We start from the raw sequence: 18,302 nt of genomic DNA, 5'->3' as shown, positions 1-18,302 counted from the left end.
GTTTGGGAGGTGAACAAGAACCCAAAGGTCACTCTGAAAGAGCTCCAGTTCCTCTGTGGAGATGGGAGAAACTTCCAGAAGGACAACCATCTCTGCAGCACTCAACCAATCAGGCTTTTATGGTAGAGTGGCCAGATGGAAACCACTTCTCAGTAAACGGCACATGTCTACCCACTTGGAGTTTGCCTAAAGGCACCTAAAGGACTCTCAGACCATGATAAACAAGGTTCTCCGGTCTGATGAAACCAAGATTGAAGTCTTTGGCCTGAATGGAAGAAACCTTGCATCATCCCTACGGTGACGCATGTTGGTGGCAGCATCATGCTGTGGGGATGTTTTTCAGTGGCAGGGACTGGGAGACTAGTCAGGATCGAGGAAAAGATTAACGGAGAAAAGTACAAAGAGATCCTTGATGAAAACCTGCTCCAGAGCGCTCAGGACCTCAGACTGGGGTGAAGGTTCAACTTCCAAAAGGACAACAACTCAAAGCACACAGCCAAGACAACGCAGGAGTGGCTTTAGGACAAGTATCTGAATGTCCTTGAGTGGCCCAGCCAGAACCCACACTTTAACCCGATCGAACATCTCTGGAGAGACCTGAAAATAGCTGTGCAGCGATGCTCCCCATCCAACCTGACAGAGCTTGAGAGGATCTGCAGAGAAGAATGGGAGAAACTCCCCAAATACAGGAGCGCCAAGCTTGTAGCGTCAAACCCAAGAAGACTCAGGGCTGTAATCGCTGCCAAATGTGCTTCAACACAGTACTGAGTAAAGGGTCTGAATACTTATGTAAATGTGATATTTCCACTTTTAATAAATGTCGAAAATTTGTTTTTTCTTTGTCATTATGGGGTATTGTGTTTAGATTGAATATATATATATATATATAATCCATTTTAGAATAAGACTGTAACAAAATGTGGAAAGAATCAAGGGGTCTCAATACTTTCTGACTGCACAGTGTGTGTATATATATCAATATATCCTCTTTCTTCTGAAAGTTATTGAACAAGTTGTAATCATGAACTTCAGGTCACCTCCTGGCTTCAACACTAGGGGAGCAGGCTTACACAGGTTCTACACCTCAGACCTGGACTCCCATTGGAACAAAATGTTTGTCCTGCATAGAGGTGAGAACTATTTCCCTCTGTCAGACTTTGTGGTGTTCTGGCACCTTATGAGACACATCCACTCCCAGGGGGCTAGCGTCTGATCACCACCTGCTCGTAGGGCCCCGCGCCAACCCTGAAAGAGAACGTCACACACGTTATTATCTAACCAGCAACAACTCACACCAAACAAGTGAAAGGGTGTTACTGAAAAACACTTCACAACAAACAATCACATTCTATTAATCATATATTCTATCGATTGGCCCTTGTGCATTAAAGGGACAGTGCAAGATTTTGACAATTAAGTATTTTATCTACTTAATGGATACATGATTTTTGTCTGCGTCCAGTATGAAGGAAGTTAGAGGTAGATAGTTAATTGACAAAATTATGCCCTATCCCTTTAAATGTTATCCGTGATTCAGTGACAGTGATTGTTGCTAGGAGTGCCTGCTGTTGTGTGTCCCTTTGTAGTCATTCTATCTCTATGGTGTCACCCACTTTCTGATGCATTAGGTAATAATGTCACCCACCTGGTGTGTTGGCTTCCCAGCGCTGTGCTTCCACCAGGACCAACAAACAGCCTGAGCCCCTCCTCTGTAACGCACAAACAAGATACTGTCAATCAACGCAAGGTCGCCACGCTGCCAAAATGGCCTGTGGTTATTTGCTTAGCCATCTAAAAATAAGTGGTTATTGACAAGCATTCTTTAGTGTGAGAGAGACAGGGAGTGGAGGGGCTTTACCGTGAGAGAGACAGGGAGTGGAGGGGCTTTACTGTGAGTGAGACAGAGAGTGGAGGGGCTTTACTGTGAGTGAGACAGGGAGTGGAGGGGCTTTACTGTGAGTGAGACAGGGAGTGGAGGGGCTTTACCGTGAGAGAGACAGGGAGTGGAGGGGCTTTACTGTGAGTGAGACAGGGAGTGGAGGGGCTTTACTGTGAGTGAGACAGAGAGTGGAGGGGCTTTACTGTGAGTGAGACAGGGAGTGGAGGGGCTTTACTGTGAGTGAGACAGGGAGTGGAGGGGCTTTACCGTGAGAGAAACAGGGAGTGGAGGGGCTTTACTGTGAGTGAGACAGGGAGTGGAGGGGCTTTACCGTGAGAGAGACAGGGAGTGGAGGGGCTTTACTGTGAGTGAGACAGGGAGTGGAGGGGCTTTACTGTGAGAGAGACAGGGAGTGGAGGGGCTATACCGTGAGAGAGACAGGCATGGCAACTGCTCGGCCTCCGAACACAAGGCACTACAGATGGTAGTGCGAACGGCCCAGTACATCCCTGGGGCCAAGCTTCCTGCCATCCAGGACCTCTATATCAGGCGGTGTCAGAGGAAGGCCCCAAAAATTGTCAGACTTCAGCCACCCTAGTCACAGACTGTTCTCTCTGCTACCCCACGGCAAGCAGTACCGGAGCGCCAAGTCTAGGTCCAAGAGGCCTCTAAACAGCTTCTACCCCCAAGCCATAAGACTCCTGAACATCTAATCAAATGGCTACCCAGACTATTTGCATTGCCCCCCCCCCCCCCCCCTCTTTTACACTGCCGCTTCTCTCTGTTGTTATCATCTATGTAAAGTCACTTTAATAACTCTACCTACATGTACATATTACCTCAACTAACCGGTGCCCCCACACATTGACTCTGTACCAGTACCCCCCTGTATAGAGTCTCGCTACTGTTATTTTACTGCTGCTCTTTAATTACTTGTTGCTTTTATTTCTTATTCTTATCCGTATTTTTTAAAACTGCATTGTTGGTTAGGGGCTCATAAGTCAGCATTTCACTGTCAGGTGGAGAGACGGTTAAATACCTGTTGTATTCGGCGCATGTGACTAATAACATTTGATTTGCTTTACCGTGAGAGAGACAGGGAGTGGAGGGGCTTTACCGTGAGAGAGACAGGGAGTGGAGGGGCTTTACCGTGAGAGAGACAGGGAGTGGAGGGGCTTTACTGTGGGAGACAGGGAGTGGAGGGGCTTTACTGTGGGAGACAGGGAGTGGAGGGGCTTTACTGTGGGAGACAGGGAGTGGAGGGGCTTTACTGTGGGAGAGATAGGGAGTGGAGGGGCTTTACTGTGAGAGAGACAGGGAGTGGAGAGGCTTTACTGTGGGAGACAGGGAGTGGAGAGGCTTTACTGTGGGAGACAGGGAGTGGAGAGGCTTTACTGTGGGAGACAGGGAGTGGAGGGGCTTTACTGTGGGAGACAGGGAGTGGAGGGGCTTTACTGTGAGAGAGACATGGAGTGGAGGGGCTTTACTGTGAGAGAGACAGGGAGTGGAGGGGCTTTACCGTGAGAGAGACGGGGAGTGGAGGGGCTTTACCGTGAGAGAGACAGGGAGTGGAGGGGCTTTACTGTGGGAGAGACAGGGAGTGGAGGGGCTTTACTGTGGGAGACAGGGAGTGGAGAGGCTTTACTGTGGGAGACAGGGAGTGGAAGGGCTTTACTGTGGGAGACAGGGAGTGGAGAGGCTTTACTGTGGGAGACAGGGAGTGGAGAGGCTTTACTGTGGGAGACAGGGAGTGGAGAGGCTTTACTGTGGGAGACAGGGAGTGGAGGGGCTTTACTGTGAGAGAGACAGGGAGTGGAGGGGCTTTACTGTGGGAGACAGGGAGTGGAGGGGCTTTACTGTGAGAGAGACAGGGAGTGGAGGGGCTTTACTGTGAGAGAGACAGGGAGTGGAGAGGCTTTACTGTGAGAGAGACAGGGAGTGGAGGGGCTTTACTGTGAGTGAGACATGGAGTGGAGGGGCTTTACCGTGAGAGAGACTGGGAGTGGAGAGGCTTTACTGTGAGAGAGACAGGGAGTGGAGGGGCTTTACCGTGAGAGAGAGAGGGAGTGGAGAGGCTTTACTGTGAGAGAGGCAGGGAGTGGAGAGGCTTTACTGTGAGAGAGACAGGGAGTGGAGAGGCTTTACTGTGAGAGAGACAGGGAGTGGAGGGGATTTACTGTGGGAGACAGGGAGTGGAGGGGCTTTACTGTGGGAGACAGGGAGTGGAGGGACTTTACTGTGGGAGACAGGGAGTGGAGGGGCTTTACTGTGAGAGAGACAGGGAGTGGAGGGGCTTTACTGTGGGAGACAGGGAGTGGAGGGGCTTTACTGTGAGAGAGACAGGGAGTGGAGGGGCTTTACTGTGAGAGAGACAGGGAGTGGAGAGGCTTTACTGTGAGAGAGACAGGGAGTGGAGGGGCTTTACTGTGAGTGAGACAGGGAGTGGAGGGGCTTTACCGTGAGAGAGACTGGGAGTGGAGAGGCTTTACTGTGAGAGAGACAGGGAGTGGAGGGGCTTTACCGTGAGAGAGAGAGGGAGTGGAGAGGCTTTACTGTGAGAGAGGCAGGGAGTGAAGAGGCTTTACTGTGAGAGAGACAGTGAGTGGAGAGGCTTTACTGTGAGAGAGACAGGGAGTGGAGGGGATTTACTGTGGGAGAGACAGGGAGTGGAGGGGCTTTACTGTGGGAGACAGGGAGTGGAGGGGCTTTACTGTGGGAGACAGGGAGTGGAGGGGCTTTACTGTGGGAGACAGGGAGTGGAGGGGCTTTACTGTGGGAGACAGGGAGTGGAGGGGCTTTACTGTGGGAGAGACAGGGAGTGGAGGGGCTTTACTGTGGGAGACAGGGAGTGGAGAGGCTTTACTGTGGGAGACAGGGAGTGGAGAGGCTTTACTGTGGGAGACAGGGAGTGGAGGGGCTTTACTGTGGGAGACAGGGAGTGGAGGGGCTTTACTGTGGGAGACAGGGAGTGGAGGGGCTTTACTGTGAGAGAGACAGGGAGTGGAGGGGCTTTACTGTGAGAGAGACAGGGAGTGGAGGGGCTTTACTGTGGGAGACAGGGGGTGGAGGGGCTTTACTGTGAGAGAGACAGGGAGTGGAGGGGCTTTACTGTGAGAGAGACAGGGAGTGGAGGGGCTTTACCGTGAGAGAGACAGGGAGTGGAGGGGCTTTACTGTGGGAGAGACAGGGAGTGGAGGGGCTTTACTGTGGGAGACAGGGAGTGGAGAGGCTTTACTGTGGGAGACAGGGAGTGGAGAGGCTTTACTGTGGGAGACAGGGAGTGGAGGGGCTTTACTGTGGGAGACAGGGAGTGGAGGGGCTTTACTGTGAGAGAGACAGGGAGTGGAGGGGCTTTACTGTGAGAGAGACAGGGAGTGGAGAGACTTTACTGTGAGAGAGACAGGGAGTGGAGGGGCTTTACTGTGGGAGAGACAGGGAGTGGAGGGGCTTTACTGTGGGAGACAGGGAGTGGAGAGGCTTTACTGTGGGAGACAGGGAGTGGAGGGGCTTTACTGTGGGAGACAGGGAGTGGAGGGGCTTTACTGTGAGAGAGACAGGGAGTGGAGGGGCTTTACTGTGAGAGAGACAAGGAGTGGAGAGGCTTTACTGTGAGAGAGACAGGGAGTGGAGGGGCTTTACCGTGAGAGAGAGAGGGAGTGGAGGGGCTTTACCGTGAGAGAGACTGGGAGTGGAGAGGCTTTACTGTGAGAAAGGCAGGTAGTGGAGAGGCTTTACTGTGAGAGAGACAGGGAGTGGAGAGGCTTTACTGTGAGAGAGACAGGGAGTGGAGGGGATTTACCGTGAGAGAGACAGGGAGTGGAGGGGCTTTACCGTGAGAGAGACAGGGAGTGGAGGGGCTTTACCGTGAGAGAGAGAGGGAGTGGAGAGGCTTTACCGTGAGAGAGAGAGGGATTGGAGAGGCTTTACTGTGAGAGAGGCAGGGAGTGGAGAGGCTTTACTGTGAGAGAGACAGGGAGTGGAGAGGCTTTACTGTGAGAGAGACAGGGAGTGGAGGGGATTTACCGTGAGAGAGACAGGGAGTGGAGGGGCTTTACCGTGAGAGAGACAGGGAGTGGAGAGGCTTTACTGTGAGAGAGGCAGGGAGTGGAGAGGCTTTACTGTGAGAGAGACAGGGAGTGGAGGGGATTTACCGTGAGAGAGACAGGGAGTGGAGGGGCTTTACCGTGAGAGAGACAGGGAGTGGAGGGGCTTTACCGTGAGAGAGAGAGGGAGTGGAGAGGCTTTACCGTGAGAGAGGCAGGGAGTGGAGAGGCTTTACTGTGAGAGAGACAGGGAGTGGAGAGGCTTTACTGTGAGAGAGACAGGGAGTGGAGGGGATTTACCGTGAGAGAGACAGGGAGTGGAGGGGCTTTACCGTGAGAGAGACAGGGAGTGGAGAGGCTTTACTGTGAGAGAGGCAGGGAGTGGAGAGGCTTTACTGTGAGAGAGACAGGGAGTGGAGGGGATTTACCGTGAGAGAGACAGGGAGTGGAGGGGCTTTACTGTGAGAGAGACAGGGAGTGGAGTGGCTTTACTGTGAGAGGGACAGGGAGTTAAGGGGCTTTGAAAAAACGAGTCAACTGAAATAGCTAATCAAAAAGTCCATTAGGTACCTTTAGAGTCCATTAGAGCCCTTCCAGACTCATATTAAACATCTCCAATCCAAATCAAATCTAGAATCGGCTTTCTATTTCGCAACAAAGCCTCCTTCACTCACGCCGCCAAACTTACCCTAGTAAAACTGACTATCCTACTGATCCTCGACTTCGGCGATGTCATCTTCAAAATAGCTTCCAACACTCAGCAAACTGGAGGCAGTCTATCACAGTGCCATCCGTTTTTGCCAAATCACCTTATACCAGCCACCACGGGGACCTGTATAACCTAGTTGGCTGGCCCTTGCTACATATTCGTCACCAGACCCACTGGCTTCAGGTCATCTATAAGTCTAGGTAATGCTCCGCCTTATCTCAGTTCACTGGTCACGATAACAACACCCACCCGTAGCACACGTTCCAGCAGGTATATCTCACTGATCATCCCCAAAGCCAACACCTCATTTGGCCCGCCTTTCCTTCCAGTTCTCTGCTGCCAGTGACTGGAAAGAATTGCAAAAATCGCTGAAGTTGGAGACTTTTATTTCCCTCACCAACTTTAAACATCAGCTATCTGAGCAGCTAACCGATCGCTGCAGCTGTACATAGTCCATCTGTAAATAGCCCACCCAATCTACCTACCTTATCCCCATACTGTTTTTATTTACTTTTCTGCTCTTTTGCACACAGTATCTCTACTTGCACATCATCATCTGCTCATTTATCACTCCAGTGTTAATCTGCTAAATTGTAATTATTCGCTCCTATGGCCTGTTTATTGCCTACCTCCTCATGTCTTTTGCACACACTGTATATAGACTTTATTTTCTCTACTGTGTCATTGACCTGTTTGTGTTATTGGCTTGTTTATTGTTTACTCCATGTGTAACTCTGTGTTGTTGTCTGTGTCACACTGCTTTGCTTTATCTTGGCCAGGTCGCAGTTGCAAATGAGAACTTGTTCTCAACTAGCCTACCTGGTTAAATAAAGGTGATCTGGCCTACCTGGTTAAATAAAGGTGATCTGGCCTACCTGGTTAAATAAAGGTGATCTGGCCTACCTGGTTAAATAAAGGTGAACTGGCCTACCTGGTTAAATAAAGGTGATCTGGCCTACCTGGTTAAATAAAGGTGAAATTAAAATACATTTAAAAAAGCAGAAGAAAGTAACCATAACTTGTGATGTGTACAGGACAGTAGAGTCTGTCTGATGTGACTGGTGTATGCAGAGCTCTGACAGGAGTCATCTCTCACATACTAAACTCTCTCTCCACTATGGCCTATATTCCTGCTAGTATCCATGGAAACAGTTTCCTCTACAATAGACTCCACTAAATCTTGGCTGCAGTCTCTGAAGAAAGAGAGCTGGGTAAAGTCTAGTGCTCTGAGCTAGTCTAAGTGTCTGAGCTGGGTAAAGTCTAGTGCTCTGAGCTAGTCTAAGTGTCTGAGCTGGGTAAAGTCTAGTCCTCTGAGCTAGTCTAAGTGTCTGAGCTGGGTAAAGCCTAGTGCTCTGAGCTAGTCTAAGTGTCTGAGCTGGGTAAAGTCTAGTCCTCTGAGCTAGTCTAAGTGTCTGAGCTGGGTAAAGTCTAGTCCTCTGAGCTAGTCTAAGTGTCTGAGCTGGGTAAAGTCTAACCCTCTGAGCTAGTCTAAGTGTCTGAGCTGGGTAAAGTGTCTGAGCTGGGTAAAGTCTAGCCCTCTGAGCTAGTCTAAGTGTCTGAGCTGGGTAAAGTCTAGTCCTCTGAGCTAGTCTAAGTGTCTGAGCTGGGTAAAGTCTAGTCCTCTGAGCTAGTCTAAGTGTCTGAGCTGGGTAAAGTCTAGTCCTCTGAGCTAGTCTAAGTGTCTGAGCTGGGTAAAGTCTAGTCCTCTGAGCTAGTCTAAGTGTCTGAGCTGGGTAAAGTCTAGTCCTCTGAGCTAGTCTAAGTGTCTGAGCTGGGTAAAGTCTAGTCCTCTGAGCTAGTCTAAGTGTCTGAGCTGGGTAAAGTCTAGTCCTCTGAGCTAGTCTAAGTGTCTGAGCTGGGTAAAGTCTAGTCCTCTGAGCTAGTCTAAGTGTCTGAGCTGGGTAAAGTCTAGTCCTCTGAGCTAGTCTAAGTGTCTGAGCTGGGTAAAGTCTAGTCCTCTGAGCTAGTCTAAGTGTCTGAGCTGGGTAAAGTCTAGTCCTCTGAGCTAGTCTAAGTGTCTGAGCTGGGTAAAGTCTAGCCCTCTGAGCTAGTCTAAGAGTCTGAGCTGGGTAAAGTCTAGTCCTCTGAGCTAGTCTAAGTGTCTGAGCTGGGTAAAGTCTAGTCCTCTGAGCTAGTCTAAGTGTCTGAGCTGGGTAAAGTCTAGTCCTCTGAGCTAGTCTAAGTGTCTGAGCTGGGTAAAGTCTAGTCCTCTGAGCTAGTCTAAGTGTCTGAGCTGGGTAAAGTCTAGTCCTCTGAGCTAGTCTAAGTGTCTGAGCTGGGTAAAGTCTAGCCCTCTGAGCTAGTCTAAGTGTCTGAGCTGGGTAAAGTCTAGCCCTGAACATTGAGCTAACATCTAGCATGGTGAGCGTACCCTCAGCGCTGGAGTCCAGCAGGCCGTGGCTGAAGTCCTGGCTCTGGAGGATCTTCTCCACGATGTCGTCAGCGTCTACCCGTGTGGCGTCTACCCTCTTCAGCTGACACTCCACCGAGCTCTGCTTCACTGGATGCCTGAGACACACACACACAACGTATGTACACACACCATGTATATACACACACCATGTATATACACACACACACACACACACACACACCATGTATATACACACACACACCATGTATATACACACACACCATGTATATACACACACACACCATGTATATACACACACACACCATGTATATACACACACACACCATGTATATACACACACACACCATGTATATACACACACACACCATGTATATACACACACACACCATGTATATACACACACATGCACACACACACGTGAGAAAGAAAGAAGGGGGGGGGGGGGTTCAGGTTGAAAGGTCAGAGGTGAGTGAGTATGTAGATATTACCTGCTGAGTCTCTCTGAGGAGGCAGAGCTCTGTGTGGGGTGGGGGTGTTCAGGTTGAAAGGTCAGAGGTGAGTAAGTGTGTAGATATTACCTGCTGAGTCTCTCTGAGGAGGCAGAGATCTGTGTGGGGTGGGGGGGGGGGGGTGTTCAGGTTGAAAGGTCAGAGGTGAGTAAGTGTGTAGATATTACCTGCTGAGTCTCTCTGAGGAGGCAGAGCTCTTTGCGGGGGTGGGGGTGTTCAGGTTGAAAGGTCAGAGGTGAGTAAGTGTGTAGATATTACCTGCTGAGTCTCTCTGAGGAGGCAGAGCTCTTTGCGGGGGTGAGGGGGTGTTCAGGCACGGGGGAGCAGGAACAGATGACAGAGACAGGAGGTGTAGAGCGGGCCTCCCTCTCAGCCCCCCGGTCCACGCTGGGTTCAGGAATACTGCCGATGCCTGTGGAGGCGGAGCCCGCTGAGGGGTTCCTCTTGTGTGTGAGCTCTGATAGGCTGGAGGAACGTGAGTGACCTGAGCTATAGCCTATGGGGAACGAGTAGGCAATGTTACACTCCACACGACAGTGGCAGACACTTAATGGAGACAGATTTCACAACCACAAAGATAACTCTGAGGGCAAGCATACTATTCATAATCTTATTTAATTGATAATAGATTGTTGCCTTTTGTAATATCTGGTTCAGACGTGGTGTTTAGATACCTGACACTTTGGACTGTTGGCTGGCATAGCTGGATGTTCTAGAGTGGCCAGATGCTCTCGGCTCATCAGGAACAGACACACACTTCCCTGGGGGCTCTGAGCAGGAGGGGATAGCAGCACAACGTCAGCACAACATTGACACAACATCAGCACAACATTAGCACTAATGATTAATGAATAACAGGGTTCAATCCTGCCATACTGCTGTAAATCAATTCAAAAGTGTCCAGAGCTGACGGGATGTGAGTGTTTGGGTGAGTGTTCCTGGTACGCAGAGGCAGGCTGTGTGTGTATGGGGAGACAGGGTGTGTGTGTATGGGGAGACAGGGTGTGTGTGTATGGGGAGACAGGGTGTGTGTGTATGGGGAGACAGGGTGTGTGTGTATGGGGAGACAGGGTGTGTGTGTATGGGGAGACAGGGTGTGTGTGTACGAGGAGACAGGGTGTGGTGTGTGTGTGTGTGTGTTTTCCTGGTTACCCAGAGGTGGGGTATGTGTGTGTACCTGGTATTGGGAGGCAGGGTGTGTGTGTGTGTGTACCTGGTATGGGGAGGCAGGGTGTGTGTGTGTGTACCTGGTATAGGGAGGCAGGGTGTGTGTGTACCTGGTATAGGGAGGCAGGGTGTGTGTGTACCTGGTATGGGGAGGCAGGGTGTGTGGGTGTGTACCTGGTATGGGGAGGCAGGGTGTGGCTGTGTACCTGGTATGGGGAGGCAGGGTGTGGGTGTGTACCTGGTATGGGGAGGCAGGGTGTGGCTGTGTACCTGGTATGGGGAGGCAGGGTGTGGCTGTGTACCTGGTATGGGGAGGCAGGGTGTGTGGGTGTGTACCTGGTATGGGGAGGCAGGGTGCGGCTGTGTACCTGGTATGGGGAGGCAGGGTGTGGCTGTGTACCTGGTATGGGGAGGCAGGGTGTGTGGGTGTGTACCTGATATGGGGAGGCAGGGTGTGGGTGTGTACCTGGTATGGGGAGGCAAGGTGTGGGTGTGTACCTGGTATGGGGAGGCAGGGTGTGGCTGTGTACCTGGTATGGGGAGGCAGGGTGTGGGTGTGTACCTGGTATGGGGAGGCAGGGTGTGTGTGTGTGTGTGTGTGTGGCTGTGTACCTGGTATGGGGAGGCAGGGTGCGGCCGTGTACCTGGTATGGGGAGGCAGGGTGTGGCTGTGTACCTGGTATGGGGAGGCAGGGTGTGGCTGTGTACTTGGTATGGGGAGGCCGGGTGTGGCTGTGTACCTGGTATGGGGAGGCAGGGTGTGGCTGTGTACTTGGTATGGGGAGGCCGGGTGTGTGTGTGTGTGTGTGTGTGTACCTGGTATGGGGAGGCAGGGTGTGTGTGTATGTGGGTGTACCTGGTATGGGGGGGCAGGGTGTGTGTGTATGTGTGTGTGTGTGTGTGTGTGTGTGTGTGTGTGTGTGTGTGTGTGTGTGTGTGTGTGTGTGTGTGTGTACCTGGTATGAGAAGGCAGGGTGTGTGTGTGTGTACCTGGTATGGGGAGGCAGGGTGTGTGTGTGTGTGTGTGTGTACCTGGTATGAGGAGGCAGGGTGTGTGTGTGTGTACCTGGTATGGGGAGGCAGGGTGTGTGTGTGTGTGTGTGTGTGTGTGTGTGTGTGTGTGTGTGTGTGTGTGTGTACCTGGTATGGGGAGGTAGGGTGTGTGTGTACCTGGTATGGGGAGGCAGGGTGTGTGTGTACCTGGTATGGGGAAGCAGGGTGTGTGTGTACCTGGTATGGGGAGGCAGGGTGTGTGTGTACCTGGTATGGGGAGGCAGGGTGTGTGTGTACCTGGTATGGGGAGGCAGGGTGTGTGGGTGTGTACCTGGTATGGGGAAGCAGGGTGTGTGTGTACCTGGTATGGGGAGGCAGGGTGTGTGTGTACCTGGTATGGGGAGGCAGGGTGTGTGTGTACCTGGTATGGGGAAGCAGGGTGTGGGTGTGTATGTGTACCTGGTATGGGGAGGCAGGGTGTGTGGGTGAGGCAGGGTATGTGGGTGAGGCAGGGTGTGTGGGTGTGTACCTGGTATGGGGAGGCAGGGTGTGTGGGTGTGTACCTGGTATGGGGAAGCAGGGTGTGTGTGTACCTGGTATGGGGAGGCAGGGTGTGTGTGTACCTGGTATGGGGAGGCAGGGTGTGTGTGGGTGTACCTGGTATGGGGAGGCAGGATGTGGGTGTGTACCTGGTATGGGGGGGCAGGGTGTGTGTGTGTGTGTGTGTGTGTGTGTGTGTGTGTGTGTGTGTGTGTGTGTGTGTGTGTGTGTGTGTGTGTGTGCGTGTGTACCTGGTATGAGAAGGCAGGGTGTGTGTGTGTGTACCTGGTATGGGGAGGCAGGGTGTGTGTGTGTGTGTGTGTGTACCTGGTATGAGGAGGCAGGGTGTGTGTGTGTGTACCTGGTATGGGGGGGCAGGGTGCGGCTGTGTACCTGGTATGGGGAGGCAGGGTGTGGCTGTGTACCTGGTATGGGGAGGCAGGGTGTGTGGGTGTGTACCTGGTATGGGGAGGCAGGGTGTGGGTGTGTACCTGGTATGGGGAGGCAGGGTGTGGGTGTGTACCTGGTATGGGGAGGCAGGGTGTGGGTGTGTACCTGGTATGGGGAGGCAGGGTGTGTGGGTGTGTACCTGGTATGGGGAGGCAGGGTGTGGGTGTGTACCTGATATGGGGAGGCAGGGTGTGGGTGTGTACCTGGTATGGGGAGGCAGGGTGTGGCTGTGTACTTGGTATGGGGAGGCGGGTGTGGCTGTGTACCTGGTATGGGGAGGCAGGGTGTGGCTGTGTACTTGGTATGGGGAGGCCGGGTGTGTGTGTGTGTGTGTGTACCTGGTATGGGGAGGCAGGGTGTGTGTGTATGTGGGTGTACCTGGTATGGGGAGGCAGGGTGTGGCTGTGTACCTGGTATGGGGGGGCAGGGTGTGTGTGTATGTGTGTGTGTGTGTGTGTGTGTGTGTGTGTGTGTGTGTGTGTGTGTGTGTGTGTGTGTGTACCTGGTATGAGAAGGCAGGGTGTGTGTGTGTGTGTACCTGGTATGGGGAGGCAGGGTGTGTGTGTACCTGGTATGGGGAGGCAGGGTGTGTGTGTACCTGGTATGGGGAGGCAGGGTGTGTGTGGGTGTACCTGGTATGGGGAGGCAGGATGTGGGTGTGTACCTGGTATGGGGGGGCAGGGTGTGTGTGTGTGTGTGTGTGTGTGTGTGTGTGTGTGTGTGTGTGTGTGTGTGTGTGTGTGTGTGTGTGTGTGTGTGTGCGTGTGTACCTGGTATGAGAAGGCAGGGTGTGTGTGTGTGTACCTGGTATGGGGAGGCAGGGTGTGTGTGTGTGTGTGTGTACCTGGTATGAGGAGGCAGGGTGTGTGTGTGTGTACCTGGTATGGGGAGGCAGGGTGTGTGTGTGTGTGTGTGTGTGTGTGTGTGTGTGTGTGTGTGTGTGTGTGCGTGTGTGTGTGTGTGTACCTGGTATGGGGAGGTAGGGTGTGTGTGTACCTGGTATGGGGAGGCAGGGTGTGTGTGTACCTGGTATGGGGAGGCAGGGTGTGTGTGTACCTGGTATGGGGAGGCAGGGTGTGTGGGTGTGTACCTGGTATGGGAAAGCAGGGTGTGTGTGTACCTGGTATGGGGAGGCAGGGTGTGTGTGTACCTGGTATGGGGAGGCAGGGTGTGTGTGTACCTGGTATGGGGAAGCAGGGTGTGGGTGTGTATGTGTACCTGGTATGGGGAGGCAGGGTGTGTGGGTGAGGCAGGGTGTGTGGGTGAGGCAGGGTGTGTGGGTGTGTACCTGGTATGGGGAGGCAGGGTGTGTGGGTGTGTACCTGGTATGGGGAAGCAGGGTGTGTGTGTACCTGGTATGGGGAGGCAGGGTGTGTGTGTACCTGGTATGGGGAGGCAGGGTGTGTGTGGGTGTACCTGGTATGGGGAGGCAGGATGTGGGTGTGTGTAAGTGTACCTGGTATGGGGAGGCAGGGTGTGTGGGTGTCCCCTCCCTTCCTGTCTTCGTAGAGACACCCTGCCTCTGCCTGCTGGATGCCCAGTTTCATGGCTGTGGACGGTGGCCTAAAGGGGACACAGGGACATTGACATTCACCCTGACCCATTTTACAACCCAAACCCAACACCCCACACACCTGTTCCAAACCTACTTGCTACCATGTACGGTTGTTGGTTGGTTTGAGGATGTCCATCTGTTTGTTCATACGGTCATTTGAAAGTGACTGGCTAAATGGTATAAACACATCTTATACAACCATCCTGCCTACAACCTTTATGACATAACATGACCCATCCCTTCCTATAAACAACCTTTATGACATAACATGACCCATCCCTTCCTATATACAACCTTTATGACATAACATGACCCATCCCTTCCTATAAACAACCTTTATGACATAACATGACCCATCCCTTCCTATAAACAACCTTTATGACATAACATGACCCATCCCTTCCTATATACAACCTTCATGACATAACATGACCCATCCCTTCCTATATACAACCTATATGACATAACATGACCCATCCCTTCCTATATACAACCTTTATGACATAACATGACCCATCCCTTCCTATATACAACCTTTATGACATAACATGACCCATCCCTTCCTATATACAACCTATATGACATAACATGACCCATCCCTTCCTATATACAACCTTTATGACATAACATGACCCATCCCTTCCTATATACAACCTATATGACATAACATGACCCATCCCTTCCTATATACAACTTTTATGACATAACATGACCCATCCCTTCCTATAAACAACCTATATGACATAACATGACCCATCCCTTCCTATATACAACCTTTATGACATAACATGACCCATCCCTTCCTATATACAACCTATATGACATAACATGACCCATCCCTTCCTATATACAACCTTTATGACATAACATGACACATCCCTTCCTATATACAACCTTCATGACATAACATGACCCATCCCTTCCTATAAACAACCTATATGACATAACATGACCCATCCCTTCCTATATACAACCTTTATGACATAACATGACCCATCCCTTCCTATATACAACCTATATGACATAACATGACCCATCCCTTCCTATATACAACTTTTATGACATAACATGACCCATCCCTTCCTATAAACAACCTATATGACATAACATGACCCATCCCTTCCTATATACAACCTTTATGACATAACATGACCCATCCCTTCCTATATACAACCTATATGACATAACATGACCCATCCCTTCCTATATACAACCTTTATGACATAACATGACCCATCCCTTCCTATATACAACCTTCATGACATAACATGACCCATCCCTTCCTATAAACAACCTATATGACATAACATGACCCATCCCTTCCTATAAACAATCTATATGACATAACATGACCCATCCCTTCCTATAAACAATCTTAGAACTGACTGCACAGATCTACAGTAGAGGACATTAATCACAGTAGAGGACATCAATCACAGTAGAGGACATTAATCACAGTAGAGGACATCAATCACAGTAGAGGACATCAATCACAGTAGAGGACATCAATCACAGTACAGGACATTAATCACAGTACAGGACATTAATCACAGTAGAGGACATTAATCACAGTAGAGGACATTAATAATACCCTATCAGAAGTTCTGATCTGTAATAAGATCCTAAAAGGTTTTCATAAGCTATATTTCCGGTTAGCTGCTCTTTAATAACCCCGCTTTTACAACCCAGGAAACCACCACGTCTCTCACTTCTTTTACAACCCAGGAAACCACCACGTCTCTCACTTCTTTTACAACCCAGGAAACCACCACGTCTCTCACTTCTTTTACAACCCAGGAAACCACCACGTCTCTCACTTCTTTTACAACCCAGGAAACCACCACGTCTCTCACTTCTTTTACAACCCAGGAAACCACCACGTCTCTCACTTCTTTTATTTTTCTGGTGAACGAGGCTAATTCATGAGGGGAGAGGGGGTGGACTAAAATTATGTAAAAGAGGCAAAGTGAGAGAGAGGGATAGAAAATGTGAAAGTGAGGAAGAAGTAGAAACAGAGAGAGATGGGTGGAGAGAAAGTTAAACAGAGATACAGAGAGGGGGGGAGAGAAAGTTAAACAGAGAGATACAGAGAGGGGGGAGAGAAAGTTAAACAGAGAGATACAGAGAGGGGGAGATAAAGTTAAACAGAGAGATAAAGAGAGGGGGGAGAAAGTTAAACAGAGCTACAGAGAGGGGGAGAGAAAGTTAAACAGAGAGATACAGAGAGGGGGAGAGAAAGTTAAACAGAGCGATACAGAGAGGGGGGAGAGAAAGTTAAACAGAGCTACAGAGAGGGGGAGAGAAAGTTAAACAGAGAGACAGAGAGGGGGGAGAGAAAGTTAAACAGAGAGATACAGAGAGGGGGGAGAGAGAAAGTTAAACAGAGATACAGAGAGGGGGGAGAGAGAAAGTTAAACAGAGAGATACAGAGAGGGGGGAGAGAGAAAGTTAAACAGAGAGATACAGAGAGGGGGGAGAGAAAGTTAAACAGAGATACAGAGAGGGGGGAGAGAGAAAGTTAAACAGAGAGATACAGAGAGGGGGGAGAGAGAAAGTTAAACAGAGATACAGAGAGGGGGAGAGAAAGTTAAACAGAGATATACAGAGAGGGGGGAGAGAAAGTTAAACAGAGGGGGAGAAAGTGAGAGTGACATTATGTAATGAATGTGAGGAGGTGTAGGTGTGATGTCAGTAGTTTTGGACTGGTTTCTGCTCTTACGATAAAGCCTTGGCTTTCTTTCCACAGAGCTCTGAAATATGTCCAACGCACACACTGTGTGTGAGTTACATTCTGTAGGACAGCTCAGTAAGACACACACACACACACACACACACACACACACACACACACACACACACAGAGGAGAACTCAGAGACACTCAGGCACTTTATGAATGCATGAAAGTGTTGTGCTGGAATCTCTCCAGTTCACTGCATTATCAGAGGCCTCAGCCAAGGCAACCCTCCCACACTAACCATCTCTCCAGTTCACTGCATTATCAGAGGCCTCAGCTGAGGCAACCCTCCCACACTAACCATCTCTCCAGTTCACTGCATTATCAGAGGCCTCAGCCAAGACAACCCTCCCACACTAACCATCTCTCCAGTTCACTGCATTATCAGAGGCCTCAGCTGAGGCAACCCTCCCACACTAACCATCTCTCCAGTTCACTGCATTATCAGAGGCCTCAGCCAAGACAACCCTCCCACACTAACCAACTCAACATTCACTGTGTAAGTGGGGACTGATTCTGAATCCTTCCTGGCATCTAGATCCCAGCAGTATTTAGAATCCATTCCCCCCCTTCCACCTACATAGTAAAATGATACCAGGCTCAATACTAGTGAGTACAATGTCCTGAGTCTGTCTGTTTGTTCTCTGGCTTGTCTTCCTCTGTGACTCAGAGCGCTCAGTTACCCCACACTCAGACACAAAGGGTTTTTATTGTCCGCTCTAAACAGACTATAAACGCTCTATAACAGCTCTCTAATGGCTCTATAACAGCTCTATAAAGGTTCTATAACAGTTATATAATGGCTCTATAACAGCTCTATAATGGCTCTATAACAGCTCTATAACAGCTCTATAAAGGTTCTATAACAGTTCTATAAAGGTTCTATAACAGTTCTATAAAGGCTCTATAAGAGCTCTATAGAGGCTCTCTAACGGCTCTATAACAGCTCTATAGAGGCTCTCTAACGGCTCTATAACAGCTCTATAGAGGCTCTAAAACAGCTCTATAATGGCTCTATAACAGCTCTATAGAGGCTCTCTAACGGCTCTATAACAGCTCTATAATGGCTCTATAACAGCTCTATAAAGGTTCTATAACAGTTCTATAAAGGCTCTATAAGAGCTCTATAGAGGCTCTCTAACGGCTCTATAACAGCTCTATAGAGGCTCTATAAAGCCTACAGTATATTGCATCCACTGTGCAATTCAGCCAATTGATAGACTGTCTGTTCGAGGAACAGTGTGTAGAGGTGTGGTGTAATAGCGAGTGTGTGATTCAGACAGAGTGTGTGTGTGTGTGTGTGTGTGTGTGTGTGTTCACAGTAAAGGCATAGCCATCCAAACACACA

At 50.2% G+C, this 18,302-nt stretch overlaps 1 protein-coding gene across 1 annotated transcript in view; it reads right to left on the bottom strand.

Moving 5' to 3' along the window:
- Nucleotides 1-684: 684 nt before the first annotated feature.
- Nucleotides 685-18,302, bottom strand: part of LOC110530726 (protein FAM102B) — a 30,884-nt gene continuing 13,266 nt past the window's right edge. The window contains exons 6-11 of the mRNA XM_036986406.1: nucleotides 14,121-14,227; nucleotides 10,189-10,284; nucleotides 9,773-10,010; nucleotides 9,003-9,139; nucleotides 1,646-1,709; nucleotides 685-1,245 (exon numbers count right to left, since the gene is read on the bottom strand). Coding sequence (XP_036842301.1) covers nucleotides 1,203-1,245; nucleotides 1,646-1,709; nucleotides 9,003-9,139; nucleotides 9,773-10,010; nucleotides 10,189-10,284; nucleotides 14,121-14,227 — 685 coding nt within the window. The 3' untranslated portion in view covers nucleotides 685-1,202. The remainder of the gene's footprint in view (nucleotides 1,246-1,645; nucleotides 1,710-9,002; nucleotides 9,140-9,772; nucleotides 10,011-10,188; nucleotides 10,285-14,120; nucleotides 14,228-18,302) is intronic.

The sequence above is a fragment of the Oncorhynchus mykiss genome, chromosome 8 (assembly GCF_013265735.2).
Source record: "Oncorhynchus mykiss isolate Arlee chromosome 8, USDA_OmykA_1.1, whole genome shotgun sequence".
Lineage (NCBI taxonomy): Eukaryota > Metazoa > Chordata > Actinopteri > Salmoniformes > Salmonidae > Oncorhynchus > Oncorhynchus mykiss.
The sequence above is the reverse complement of the archived record's forward strand: the minus strand, read 5'-3'. Positions and strand labels throughout refer to the sequence as shown.